The sequence below is a fragment of the Trichosurus vulpecula genome, chromosome 1 (assembly GCF_011100635.1).
Source record: "Trichosurus vulpecula isolate mTriVul1 chromosome 1, mTriVul1.pri, whole genome shotgun sequence".
NCBI classification, from domain to species: domain Eukaryota; kingdom Metazoa; phylum Chordata; class Mammalia; order Diprotodontia; family Phalangeridae; genus Trichosurus; species Trichosurus vulpecula.
This window is the reverse complement of record NC_050573.1, coordinates 297,124,961-297,137,526: the sequence shown is the minus strand read 5'-3', so window position 1 is coordinate 297,137,526 and position 12,566 is coordinate 297,124,961. Positions and strand designations below refer to the sequence as shown.

The window sequence follows — 12,566 nt, the reverse complement described above, 5'->3', positions numbered from 1 at the left end:
TGACATATATAACACTTTAGTTTCAGGACCTCAACATCCTGAGCATAGACTACGGCAAAAGCCTCATAATTGGTCTGTCTCCCTGCCTCAAGCATACCTCCTCACCATCAATTTATCCTCAACACAGTTATCAAAATAATTGTCCCTTGTGTAAGCCTGCTCATGTCATTCCTCTTCTCCTACTTCATAAACCCTAATAGCTCCTAATTCTCTGGAAGATCAAATATAAATTCATTTAGCATCTACAGCTCTTCACAATCTAGCCCCTTTCCTATCTTTGTAGTTCTCTAAAACATCACTACCCACCACCCACTCTGCAGTCTAATCACACTGGCTTACTCGTAGTTCCTCAGAGACATTCCATCCCTGAGCCCCTGCCTGCACTGGCTGATCCTCAAGGCTGGAATGATCAGAAACATTCCCTAAGGCTACCTTCCACATAGTCTGCATGTACCAACAAGTGTACATGAAATCTCCCCCATTAAAATATAAGCACTTTGAAGGCAGGAGCTTTTTTCCCTTGTATTCCTACTACTTAGCACAGGGTCTAGCACATATTAAGCCCCCCTAATAATGTTTGCTGACTTTTGTAAGAGATGGTAAATAGGCATCATGGATATATAATTAAAGGAAGAATACCCCAATTTTACCTTCAAATTAAATTTTCTTTGGCAAAGTACCTAATTCTAAATAGTGCTTCAGTTTTTAAAGCACTGATAAGGCTGCATTTTTAGTCCCTAGTACTTTTTTACTAACCTTAATTACATTTTCATGTTAAAGGATACAATCTCAATCTTAAATTTCTCTAACAAAGAAGTGAAAAAAGTTAAATATAGTTTGGTGTATAACCTAAAGGGAGGTTTTTAAGCAAACTGGATGACTCCTTGCTGAATCAGATGTCACAGTGAATAGAGTTTGAAGCCTGGGGTCAGGAAGACCTAGAATTCAAATTAGGCCTCAGACTTTTACTAAGACACTTAACCACCCTGACTCAGTTTCTCCATCTATGAAATGGGATGATAATAATAGCACCTATCTCCCAGAGTTTTTGTTAAGGATCAAATGAGAAATGTGTGAAATACTTAAAACCATGCCTGGCACACAGGAGGCACGTAATAAATGCTTGTTTCTCTTCATCTTTGTGAGAATTCTTTGGATATTGGCCGGACCAGAAAGCCACTGAGATTTTAACTCATTTAACATTATAAAGTTATTTTATGGATTCGCTTATGTCTTGGATAACTTTTGTTATGAAAATTGGTGGGAACTGTAAATAGGGATGGGAATTCTGATCCCTATATGTCTCCAATAGTTAACATCCACCCTGTTCCACCCCAACAAAGCACAATTCTGAGGTGACCGTTTATTATATACATTACATGGCCAAGGGAGAGAAATGTGGATGAACAATGCTTGTCGTGATTCATTTCTTGCAAAAACGTCACGAAAAAACGTTCTAACGGGGCCACTACAAAATATACAAAGAATACATTATTCTCCAGTAAGTATTACTTTCTAACGAAGAATCCATGGCAGAATTGTGCTTTTACAGGACTCAAGTCTGCCTCTCCAGGATAGGTTAGTTTAGAAATCTGATCATCTTTAAAATAGTACTCAATTTAGGCAAGTCTGACAAGTTTTCCTAAATGGTTAAATTGGGTGTCAGGCTCATGTCTAACATTATTTCTGCTGGTTCCAGCAGGATCAAATTTAGAAAACAGGCAAATCACTAGGTGCTCTAAATCCCTAAGCTGGTTGTTTTTGGTATATTTCAATTACTGAAGAAACAAGGTGTGATAGACCATCAAAATGCCCAATAAAATTTCTGTGCTATTCTCGATCATACTCTAATATACAGGGGGAAGAAAGCCACACCGCAGCATCTGTTGCTGCTGTTTACCAACAGCACCTATGCCTGAAACCTATCCCTGTCCTGCCTGGTCAATATAGTACATTGTTGAAGCTGGCGTTAGGTTATTGTTCATCCAAGACATGGGAAGAATTTCCAGTTTTCTGTTTGTTTTTGAGAAAAGCTAACTTTTATCAAGAAATGACCAAGTCAAAGAAAAACACGCATGAGGGTGAGTGAGTGTTGTGTGTGTATGTTTTTCTGGGGAAAAGAGAACATCTCTTGAAATACTACACTGACTTTTAAAAACCAGCCTAATAAGGTTTTATTTTCCAAATGCTTACTGGGGGGAAAATTGGCCATAAGACAGGCTTTGTGGGGCCTTTATTAATGTGTTTAGGTTCTAATTAGCACAAATATCATATATATGAACACATCAAGTCCCCTCTTCCCTAGTGACAAAAAAAGACCAGCCGTGCTCATCCTCAGGAGTTTTAACATCTTATAGTTCAAGCTCTTCCTGGAATGTTTCAAATGGTTTTAGACTTTGGCTTACATAGGACAGATACATTTACAGATGGGTTTGGCTCCATTCTAATTCTGGATGAAGTAGAGCTGGGACTATATTTCATTTAGGCCTTGCATCCCCAGTACCTAGCACAGTGCCTTGGTCATATTAAGGCCCCTATCATGGGCAGGTTGAATTGAACTGGATGAGAAAAATCAGCAAAGAATGTGATATATGACTTGACAGCTGTGACAAAATTGTCATGTTGGATTGGATAATCTGTCCAGCTTTGGAGCTTTAGTAAAATCTGCTATAGGAGAAGTTCTATACCTAGGAACCAAAGATACCCAAGAAATCCATGAATTTGGATAGGGGAAAAATTACATTTTAATTTTCACCAAACTTTAAGTGGAATTGAACATTCCTTGCCCCCTCCTCCCCCCAAAAGATACCACATACATTGTTGGTACAGTATTTGCCTGCTAACAGTATGGTAGAATAGAATGAGCAGCTTTTAGAGTTTGGGAACCTAGGTTCAAATCCTGCCTCTGGCACACCTATTATTTAACCTGAGACTCCTTCTAGCTCTAAGTACTATGAACTCCAACTGTGAATTACATCATTTCTTGAAATGCGTATTAGGTGATGGCTTTGACCTTTCAAACCTTGTGTGCATTACAAGAGAACAACAATAATTCTCCGTTGTAGAGAACTTAAAAAGGTGTCCCCGAATTATTTTCATTTAGAAAGATATTTTTAAAAATACTTTTAAAAATATTTCAATGACCTCTGATTTCACAGGTATAAAATTCATGTAGACCAAACTACAGCATCACATAAAGTATAAAAGGGTTGCTATGCTTGAAAATACTAACACCTTGCGGTCAATTTTTTAAAGAGACTCTTTGAAATTAACTAGGATATTTCTTGGAGAAAAGGTGTATTTGCCAGTTTCTAGGTCTGTAATCCAAGCCTGTTCATCTTGTTAGAAGCTGCCACAGCTGGTGATCTACCCTGGCGTTGTGAGCAATCCCAACAATTATCAGCAATTTAAGATGAGGAATTTTTTTTAAAAGTATCTAAATGCACATGTACATACACATTCACATACCATAACCATTTCAGAAAATGGTGAGTGCAGGGCATCCTATAATAATCTTCATTTTGGAAAAATTTCATATTGACTGCTGTACATCTGACATTACCTTTATGGCAGAAAGGTTAAAACACTGAGACACCAAAGTAAAGCTATTCAGATATTCTTGTGCAAACACTCTCCTGCATTCTCAAATAACTTTGTGGGTTGGCCATCCTTCAATACCCTTTATATGGATACACTGAATTGGAAAAACCATACAACGTGACCTTTTGGAGTTTCAGAGATTCACAGAACTTTCTGGAATACCCCATCCTAACTGTCGCTTTGACTAGCCCTTATTTCCTAGTGACATCATGAAATTCTCATGATGTTTCCCAGAGCACAGCCAAAGAAGTACTTTATATAACAGGTCTGAAAGGATATCTGAGAAAGATGAAAATATCTGTAGAATTCGAAGATAAACTGGTAAGAATTCAAAGTATTCTCATGTTGCTAATTGATCATTAAGATATTATTTATCATTGTGAAAGAGACTGCTCTGCGTGCGTGTGTGTGTGTGTGTGTTCACATGTTTTAAACAGTTCATGGATGGAGGCAGCTAGGTGTTGCAGTGAATTGAGCACTGGGTTTAAGAGTCAGGAAAAACAAAGTTTAAATTTTGGTTCAGTTAGTAGCTGTGTAATCCTGGTTCAAATTGCTTTACCTCTCAGCTTCAGTTTGCTAATCTATAAAATTAGGATGATAGAAGGACCTACTTCCCAGAGTATTTGTGAGGTTCAAATAAGATAACAGGTACAATGCTTGAATACCTTCAAGAATTATAGAAATGCTAGCATCATTATCTCTCTACATTCATTTCCTGAAATATTGTTTGCCCCTCCCCCCCATCAGTTCCTACCATTCCTATTGAAATTCTCTCTGTTGACATTCAAATGTTACTTCCACCATGAAGTCTTACCTGATCTTATATCGCCAGAAGTGATCTCTCCTTCCTCTGAATTTCTATTGTTCCTTGTCAAAAACACCCATATGACATTTGTCACACATAGCCTTTTATTTATTTGTATGCTTTTTATTGCACATCCCTCAGAATTCTACCAGATAAGATACTTGAGGACAGGGATGGCTTTTATTCATAGTCTCCAGCATAATGCCAAGCACATAATAGGTATTCAGTAAATATCTGACTGAATGAAAGTAATCTCTAATGGCGAGAAAATTCTTAAGAGGTAAGTAGATAAAACTTTTCAAGGCCCTTCTTTTCTCCCCAAATCCCCAAGGCAAGGACATTTACTGGAATAGCTTAATAAAAACATTTATCCTGGAACATCCCTATTGCCATAACTTTAGAGCATGCCTTCCCACAACTACTAGCCCCAACCCAGTGCCTTCTAATTATGCCAAGCAGACACTCTCATCCCATTTTCTTACTTCCATTTAACACCATAAATGCATACTTAGGCCCGAATAAAAGGAGTTGGTGACATAGCATTTAAAAAAAACCTCCTATTATAAAATGTAAATAAACCATTAATTTTCTTCAAATTTTGGGATTCAAGAGAGGTCCCCTCCATAGAAGTCATCAGTAAAAGAGCACTAGACTGAAGTCAGGAGGTATCTGGATTTCAGTCCTCACTCTGATACCTAGTAGCTGTAAGACCACAGGCAGATCACCTAATCTTTGAATCCGTTTCCTCGTCTGTAAAACAGGATTAATAAGGACTACCTAGATTACAAGGTTGCTGAGAGAGAAGTGCTTTTTAAACCTTAAAGCTCTATGAACGTGACCACTTCTCTCAAATGGCTATGGCTTAAAACAAATCACTTAAGTACTCATCTAAAATGAGTGAGTTAGAGCAGCACCTCTAAAATCCATTCCCTTCCAAATCTAAAATCTTATAAAATGTTTTTAGAATTGAAAGGGACCTTGGAGAATATCCAGTCCAAGAACATTATTTCACAGATGAGGAAAAACCAAGGTTCAGATGGGAATAGCTATCACTGATCTAGGGCTTTATATACATAAAAATTATATATGTGTGTGTATGTAATATGCACATACACATACACACACACATATAGGATGGTTTTAGTTCCATCTCACGTGATACATAAGGCCTTCGGCCAAGTGTGGAAAGGGAATATAAGATGGAAAACTTGGCTTATCATATAATTGGAAGATTGTACCATTTCAAAAATAAGCCCCCCACCCAGAACCCAGAGAAATATCAAAGAATCACAAGGATATGAGACAAGCATAACACCCAAAGTAAATCTTCCCTTGGCTTCTGAGAGGCTCAATCTGGAAAATGCCCCAAAATCAAAAGAATTATGACTGTTCTTCAAGAAAGTTTACCTCATTTAGCAACATAATCTAATCTCTGGGTTCACAAAGTTTTTTGTTAATAAATTTTTTTTAAATCTTTCCCATCAATAAGCACTTATTGAGCACCTATGCAAAGTATCGACGAATAATATGTATAAAACATGCACCTTACCTCAAAAAAGCTTAAAATCTATTCCAGGAGAGAAGACTAACTCACAGGTACTAGCAGCAAACAATACAAGATAACACATAATTAGGTGCCATATAACGTGACAAAGACTTAGATCAATAAGGATCAAATGCCTACTATGTCATGCCAGACACTGCCCACCGTCAGCTTGGCAGGGAAAGAGTCATGGAAACCCCAATGTGATTTCTCCCACCCAAATCTTTCCAGCCCCAGTCACTAAAACATGACCATAAAGACAAAATTTTTGACATACAGGCTCTTGTAGTAATTCGAAATAAAGTAAAGACGACTGGGTTGGTGGCACAGAATGGAGTAAGAAAAAAGATACCAGAGACTTTCTTCCACTTAGCAAATCTGAATCTTTCCAGGTGATATTCCAGTGGTTTCTTCTATGCTCCATTCTCAGTGGAGATTGAAGACATAACTACATTGGTCTGAATGGAGGCCACACCCCTAAAATGAGATCTTGTTGAAAGGAAAGAAAATACAGGTAGATATTGAAAATTAACACCAGTTACGAATCTGCCTCTAGGTTTTATACAAGCCAAATTTAAATTCATATATTCATAACATGTCAAGCACCTGAGCGACGCACAAGGCTCTGAACTATACACTGGAGATGCTGAGATTAAAAAAATGACCTAACCTCTGCCCTCAAGGAGCTTACATTCTGGGGGGGGGGGGGTATAGCATGTACATAGATAAGGAAATTGAAGGTAATTTGTATGGGAAAATGCAGGGTTCACATTTGGAATAAGTAGTAAGTGAATGACCAATCCTTTTATTCCTCAAACAAGTTGAAATTTCTTTTTCACTCTTCATAAACTCAGCTTATTTCAACACCATTTAGCAGCATGAATGGTGGTACTAAAGGATGACCTTATTTTGAACAGATCATTTTGATTCTTACTCTTGTACTCTTTAATTTCTTGACATCACTTAGTTTTCTAAGCTAGATCATGAATGTATTTTCCCTTTTTTTTCTAATCACTATCTGTGATTTCATAGGTTTAGGTACAATACTGAAAAACTTCATACCATATATAACTTCAGTACCATTGTCAACAACCTGCCTGATCCTTTTGCAGCCTTTACTACCATTGTTTAATCTCTACCACTATTTTTGAAGACCCCTGTTAGGTCTAACAATAAATTAAATTTTATCGCTGCCCTAGGACTCTTGCCAGCAAAAGTAGTAGAGTGGTTAAACTAATATTTTTTTTGTCTCCCATACCCTGAATTCACACCCATTTCTCAAGAATGGACAATATTTAAGAGCTGCATTGATGAATTCTATTAAATGTAAAAAAAAAATTAAGCTCACTCCCAAACCAACATTAGGTTTTCTTCTCCTTTCCTTCTTGTCAAGTGGTTCCATGACCCCATCAATGCTGTTCTTTCTCTCCCTCCCGCCCAAACACCTGTAAAATGACTACAGCAGTGCTAATGGCTATCACTGCCAGCAAATCAAATTTATTTCTTGTTGAAGGGGCACATTTTCTTTAGGAAGTTATTCCTATAAGGAAGATTTCTACACAAACACCCCCACCCCAGCACTACCTTTTCCAAAGGAAGACGTTTTAACATTTATCAAAAAATTCGGTTAAAATCAAAACACAAACTCAAAGACTTCATAAATCTGCGGGTTAAATTTCTGAAGATTCTGGATGTCACGGTTTACCACTTGAGAAAAGTCTGCAAAAAATACCACCACAAGATAAATTTTGTTAGGAATGTAGGGAAGAGGACTAGCAAAGAGTTGCATGCTCCTACTGCCCTCTCTAACCTGTACTTTTAGTTATGCTTTTATTTCTTCAAGCATTTTGGGGGTCAAAATCCTCAAAGCAATAATATGGATATAGAATATATATCAAGTGCTACTTAGATTCTACTTGTTCATTAAAATGAACTGATTCCCAATGCACATTAAACTTGAACTATAAAGAATATATGCACCAAAATCCTATTAATATCCTTTAATTTTTCAAGATATGGAAATCCTTTAGAATAGCTTGCTTGGGACTGCTGTCACTTCTTGGAGTTCTGTAAGTCTAAATTTGATCCTCTAATTTCTCATTTGCAAATAGATATTAAAAAGAGGAGAGGAAGTTTCTCCGAGGTATCTTTTCTGGTCAAACACAATGAGATACACTAGATTTAACAAAGTGTTTGGGGTTTTTTGTTTTAGAGCCAAATACACATCAGAAAGCTAGTGAAGAGAACAAAGTAATTTTGCCCCATTTTCTATTATTTCTGTTAAAATAAAATTGCACAACTGTTGAAAGTCTCTCATATTGCTACTTTAAAGATAAAAAAGCTAGTTCTAGCAGAATACCACTCCAGCACACGCACCAGCATAAAACGAATCTCAAGGTCTAGATGTTAAGTGGCATATTCCTAAATCTTGTTACAGCAATGTTATCCATTTTGTAGCATTTTTAACCAAATGTTTATTACAGAGAGGCAATGAAGGCAGGGAATAGGGTAGGGTATTAACCTTTCAATTTTGGCTGTAAAAATTACAAAGAAATAACAGAAATCTCCAGGTTAAGGATGAGACATCCTTAAGTATTTTGCATTAACATAGATTGGAATGTCCCAATAGAGACAACACCACGACTAGCCCAAAAAAAGAAAGGTAAAGCAGTGAAAACAGGCACTGAAGGAATACAAAGACTATGATATCTGAATGCTTTTTATGCGCCACATTTAATGAAGTTTAAAGGGGAACCCTGGGTTGACACAGTTGCTTCTCTGGAAAGGCTCTCCCATAAAGCTAACAGATGGGGAGGGAGGGGGAGGGCAGAGGATGTCGAGAAATAAAGGAACAGTGTGAGATTCTGATTGAGTCACTGTCTATACCCAGGGGAACTGCATATACAATACCCCCACTCAATTCAATCCTTCTGGCAGCTGCAGTGATTACAACTGAGCTGTAAAAAACCATGTTTGTAGTGGGCTAAAAAGCAGGGTTTTCCTCACCACTGCCTCTGAAGGCGCCATGCAGACAACAGCTGCACAAGGTTGTCTCTTTCAATAGGAGAGAGAGGTTGCAATTAACCACGTACTGCAATACCCTTCCTAGGTCCTTGAAACAATTAGATGTAGAAAAAGTGTGTAAGCAGGAGAATAAGGACCCATAGGCTGCAGAGAAAGAAAAGATATCTGGGTTACCACCACCCCGCCAAAGTCTAATCCAAAGAAATTACTAACGTAGAGGAGATAGACACTGTACATCTGCAGGAGACGCTTAATAAATACTTGTTGATTGATAAACTGTACATTCAAAAACAATCACGCGGTCAAGTGGGACGCACGTTGCAAAGACATTGGGCACAATATATTCTTCAAATAGGAAATCTTAAAGGGTCAATGGAGGGAGCTTTGGTTTGGAAAACAGGTAGAGAGTAGATACCTGCTATCTAGGGTAAAAGGGGGGGGGGGGGGAGAGAAGAGAGTTCAGATGGCTTTTCCCAGCTGGGAATGCAACACTGCTGGAGAGACCTGCTGCTCTCACAGATACCGCATATCGCAGGGGGCGGGAGGACGCAGGCAGAAGAAAGGCTCCAAGGATTCAAAGCCCTAGACCCTCCCTCCTCCAGCTTCTCCAAAGCCAGAAAAAACGTTGCAGATTTTGTTTTTCCATTAAAAAAAAAAATCCTCCCTCGCCCACAGCTCTAAAATCAACCCTTTGCAAAATAAAATAAAAAAATAAAAACCCGATCCCAGCCAGTGCTTGCTGCTGCCTCGATTTCCGCAGTGCAGGGTACCCCCGTAGTGTAAGCAGCAGCCGCCCCTCGGGCAAACCACCTTCCTATTAATACAGAGCCCAGCGGCAGCAGCGGCTGCAGCACCATGCAGCCGCAACGCCCCCCCCCCCCCCAAGCTCGCTTACCTTCCCCAAGACCCACTCAGTGCATTTTCCTCCTCCCGCGGCTCCCAGAGACCTGCGGCAGCAAGTCAGTCCCTGGCTCCAGCGGGGACTGGGGGGGGTGGAGTGGGGTGGGGTAGGGTGGGGAATCTGATCAGTGTCCTAGCGCCCCCCCCCACCTTCACCCAAACCTCCTCCTCCCCAACCTTACTGTCACCGTGCCCCCCCTTCTCCCTATTTCCCTCCTCCCGTGCTCCAGCTGCGGCAGCTGCTCCACTCACCCAGCTCGGGCTGTGCATGAAGTCATCTCCCCCCCTCGCCACCTCCCCCCTCCTCACTCCATTCCTCGGCATGGATCACCACACTCAGCTGCCAGCCACAGGGGGGAGACCAAACCTCTCCAGTCCCCCGGGAGCGCGCTCCCCCGGAGAGCCTGCGAGCTCCGATGTGCTTTACCCCCAATTTATATCCCCTTAAAAATAAAGCTGCAGGATTGGAAAAGAAAGGGCGATGGCAGAGAAAGATTTCTCTCTATAAAGAAGCATTTCTCTTCCCGAGCCCTCCCCTGGCATTCCCGATGGATGGATAGCTCCATCAGGCTGGAGTTCGGCTGGTCCTGGGCTCCCTCTCTGGTACCCCAATCTCGATTAATGTTGGGGTTTTTTTCCCCACTTGGATTTTGAAATTAACGTTCTTTTCAGGCCTTTGCGATAAATGCACAAAACATGCATCCGATTCCAAAGGTATTTATAAAGAAAAGGTCCAAATGCCCTCCTACGTCCCCCCAAAAAACCCCAAATCCTTACCGGCTCCCATTACTCACCCCCCACTCCAAATCTTCCATTTACAACCCCCCCCCACCCCATCCCAAATCCTATCCCCACCCCCAACAACTAAAACAATAAAAACAAAAACAAACAAAAAGAAAAAAAAAACAGAAAAAACCCGTCTCCAAGCCACTCACGGTAGCGAAATCCATCCTGCAACAGCCAGGCGTGAGTCTGCTGCTGGTAACTGCAGAGCCGCAAAGAGGCGGGGAACAGAACAGAGAAGGAGCAACCTGGAGAGCTGCCCTAAGCAGAATGGGACGTGCTTCTCCTGCTAGAGGGGGACCTGCAGAAGCAGGGTGGGGCCTTTTTGCAGCCTGTCAAGCCGCAAGTGATGGGAGTTTCCCCTGCTGGTGTCCCTAGCATTTGGCAGCCCAGAGGTCTGCACCACTTCCCTCCCAGCTGAACATTCGGGAAGCTTAGAGACGCAGAGGAGAGGGCAGGGGAAGAGAGGAGGGGGGCTGGAACCGGGTGGGGGTAGCTAGCCCCTTTGTCAAGGGGGTGGGTGGAGTTAGGAATTGATTGTTTGCATTGATGAGCCTTTGCTCTCGGTAAACTGCAGCAGGAGCAGCTAATTCTTCCAAGTTAATTGGAAGTATCCCCAAACACCAAAAACAAGGTGTAGGGGGGCACAGGGGAGGAAACCCATGGGGATGGTTTTGCCCCAACCTTTACTCATGAAAGATGACTAAAGACAGAAAGTCCCTTTCCCATTTCCCATTTCCCATCAGCTCTTGGCAAGATTGCAGGTAGACTGGGTCCTTGGTTAACAGGGATTTGATGGGGAGACGAGTGGGGGTCTCTAATCTTCCACCGGATTTGCTTTGGTGAGGCTTCATATGGAGTCAACTATCACTGGATCAAATTGGCTTTCCCCCTCAGATTGCAGCCTAAGTAAAATCTAGGAAGAAATAATAAAAAGGGAAGTCTGATTAAAAAAAAATCCTCCAAATGCATAAAATTCCTTGGGATCAATTAACCAACTTATGCTCAAAACCTATATAGACCCAATTATAAAAGCCTCTTTAAATAAACAGTGATTTCAGTAACTGGAGGAATAGTCAGGGCAAGTGGCTGGACCATACCAATAAATTTTTTTTTAGATGACGACACTACCTAAATGAATGCATAGGCTTAGTGCTGTGCCAATTAAACTACCTAAGAGACACTATACAGAAATTGACAAAGTAATTACCAAAAGGCCATTTTAATATAAGAAGGGTGTTCCTAAAAATCGAAAGCTAGTTATACTTACAATGGAAAGTACTAGAAGCTTTCGTCATTGCAGGGGAAAGCTGACTTCAGGGGACTGCAGAAGGACCAGCTGATAAAACAAACACCTCCTCCACTTAGCTGGTTAATACCTGAAATGCAAAATATTAGAGAATCACAAAAACTCAGAGTTAGAAGGGACCTAAGAGATCACTTGGTCCAGCCTATGCCAGAACAGGAATTTCCTTTACACCATCTCAAAAAGCCATCCAACCTCAGTATGGAGCCAGTTAATCCTGGGAACCCATTCCCACCTGAAGTAAATTTCTGGGATTTGAAAAGGCACTCCTTAGCAGAAGCTTAAGGCTGATGAATCTTTTTCAAATGAAAACACGCCTTTGAGAGAGAACGCACAAAATCTCACTGATGTCTCAATTATGTCTCAGTGTAAATGGATTGACCATAAAATCTTCTAGTTAATTTAGATCACAGAAACAACATTAAAGCTCTGGGTGTCTGAAAGGGGAAGCAGAGGAGTTCTCCGCCTGGGGCAACAGCAGTAAGATTCTTTTTATTTAAGGTCTTAGAGAAATAGAAATATCTCTATCATGGTGTTTTAAGCAAAAACGGGGTAACTTGTTGTTGGAGACTGTAGAGATGCATGCCTGATGTACAGATTGTATT

General features: G+C 40.5%; 1 protein-coding gene across 2 annotated transcripts in view; it reads right to left on the bottom strand.

Annotated features, from left to right (window-relative positions):
• PKIA (cAMP-dependent protein kinase inhibitor alpha) overlaps window positions 1-11,159 on the bottom strand; it is a 77,092-nt gene extending 65,933 nt beyond the window's left edge. Inside the window, exon 1 of one of the 2 annotated variants that reach the window (XM_036749743.1) lies at window positions 10,808-11,159. In XM_036749743.1, the coding sequence (XP_036605638.1) occupies window positions 10,808-10,822 (15 nt within the window). In that variant the 5' untranslated portion in view covers window positions 10,823-11,159. Of the gene's footprint in view, window positions 1-4,414; window positions 4,436-10,807 lie in introns of those variants that run through there. The other variant, XM_036749751.1, reaches the window with a different exon arrangement.
• Window positions 11,160-12,566: the final 1,407 nt, after the last annotated feature.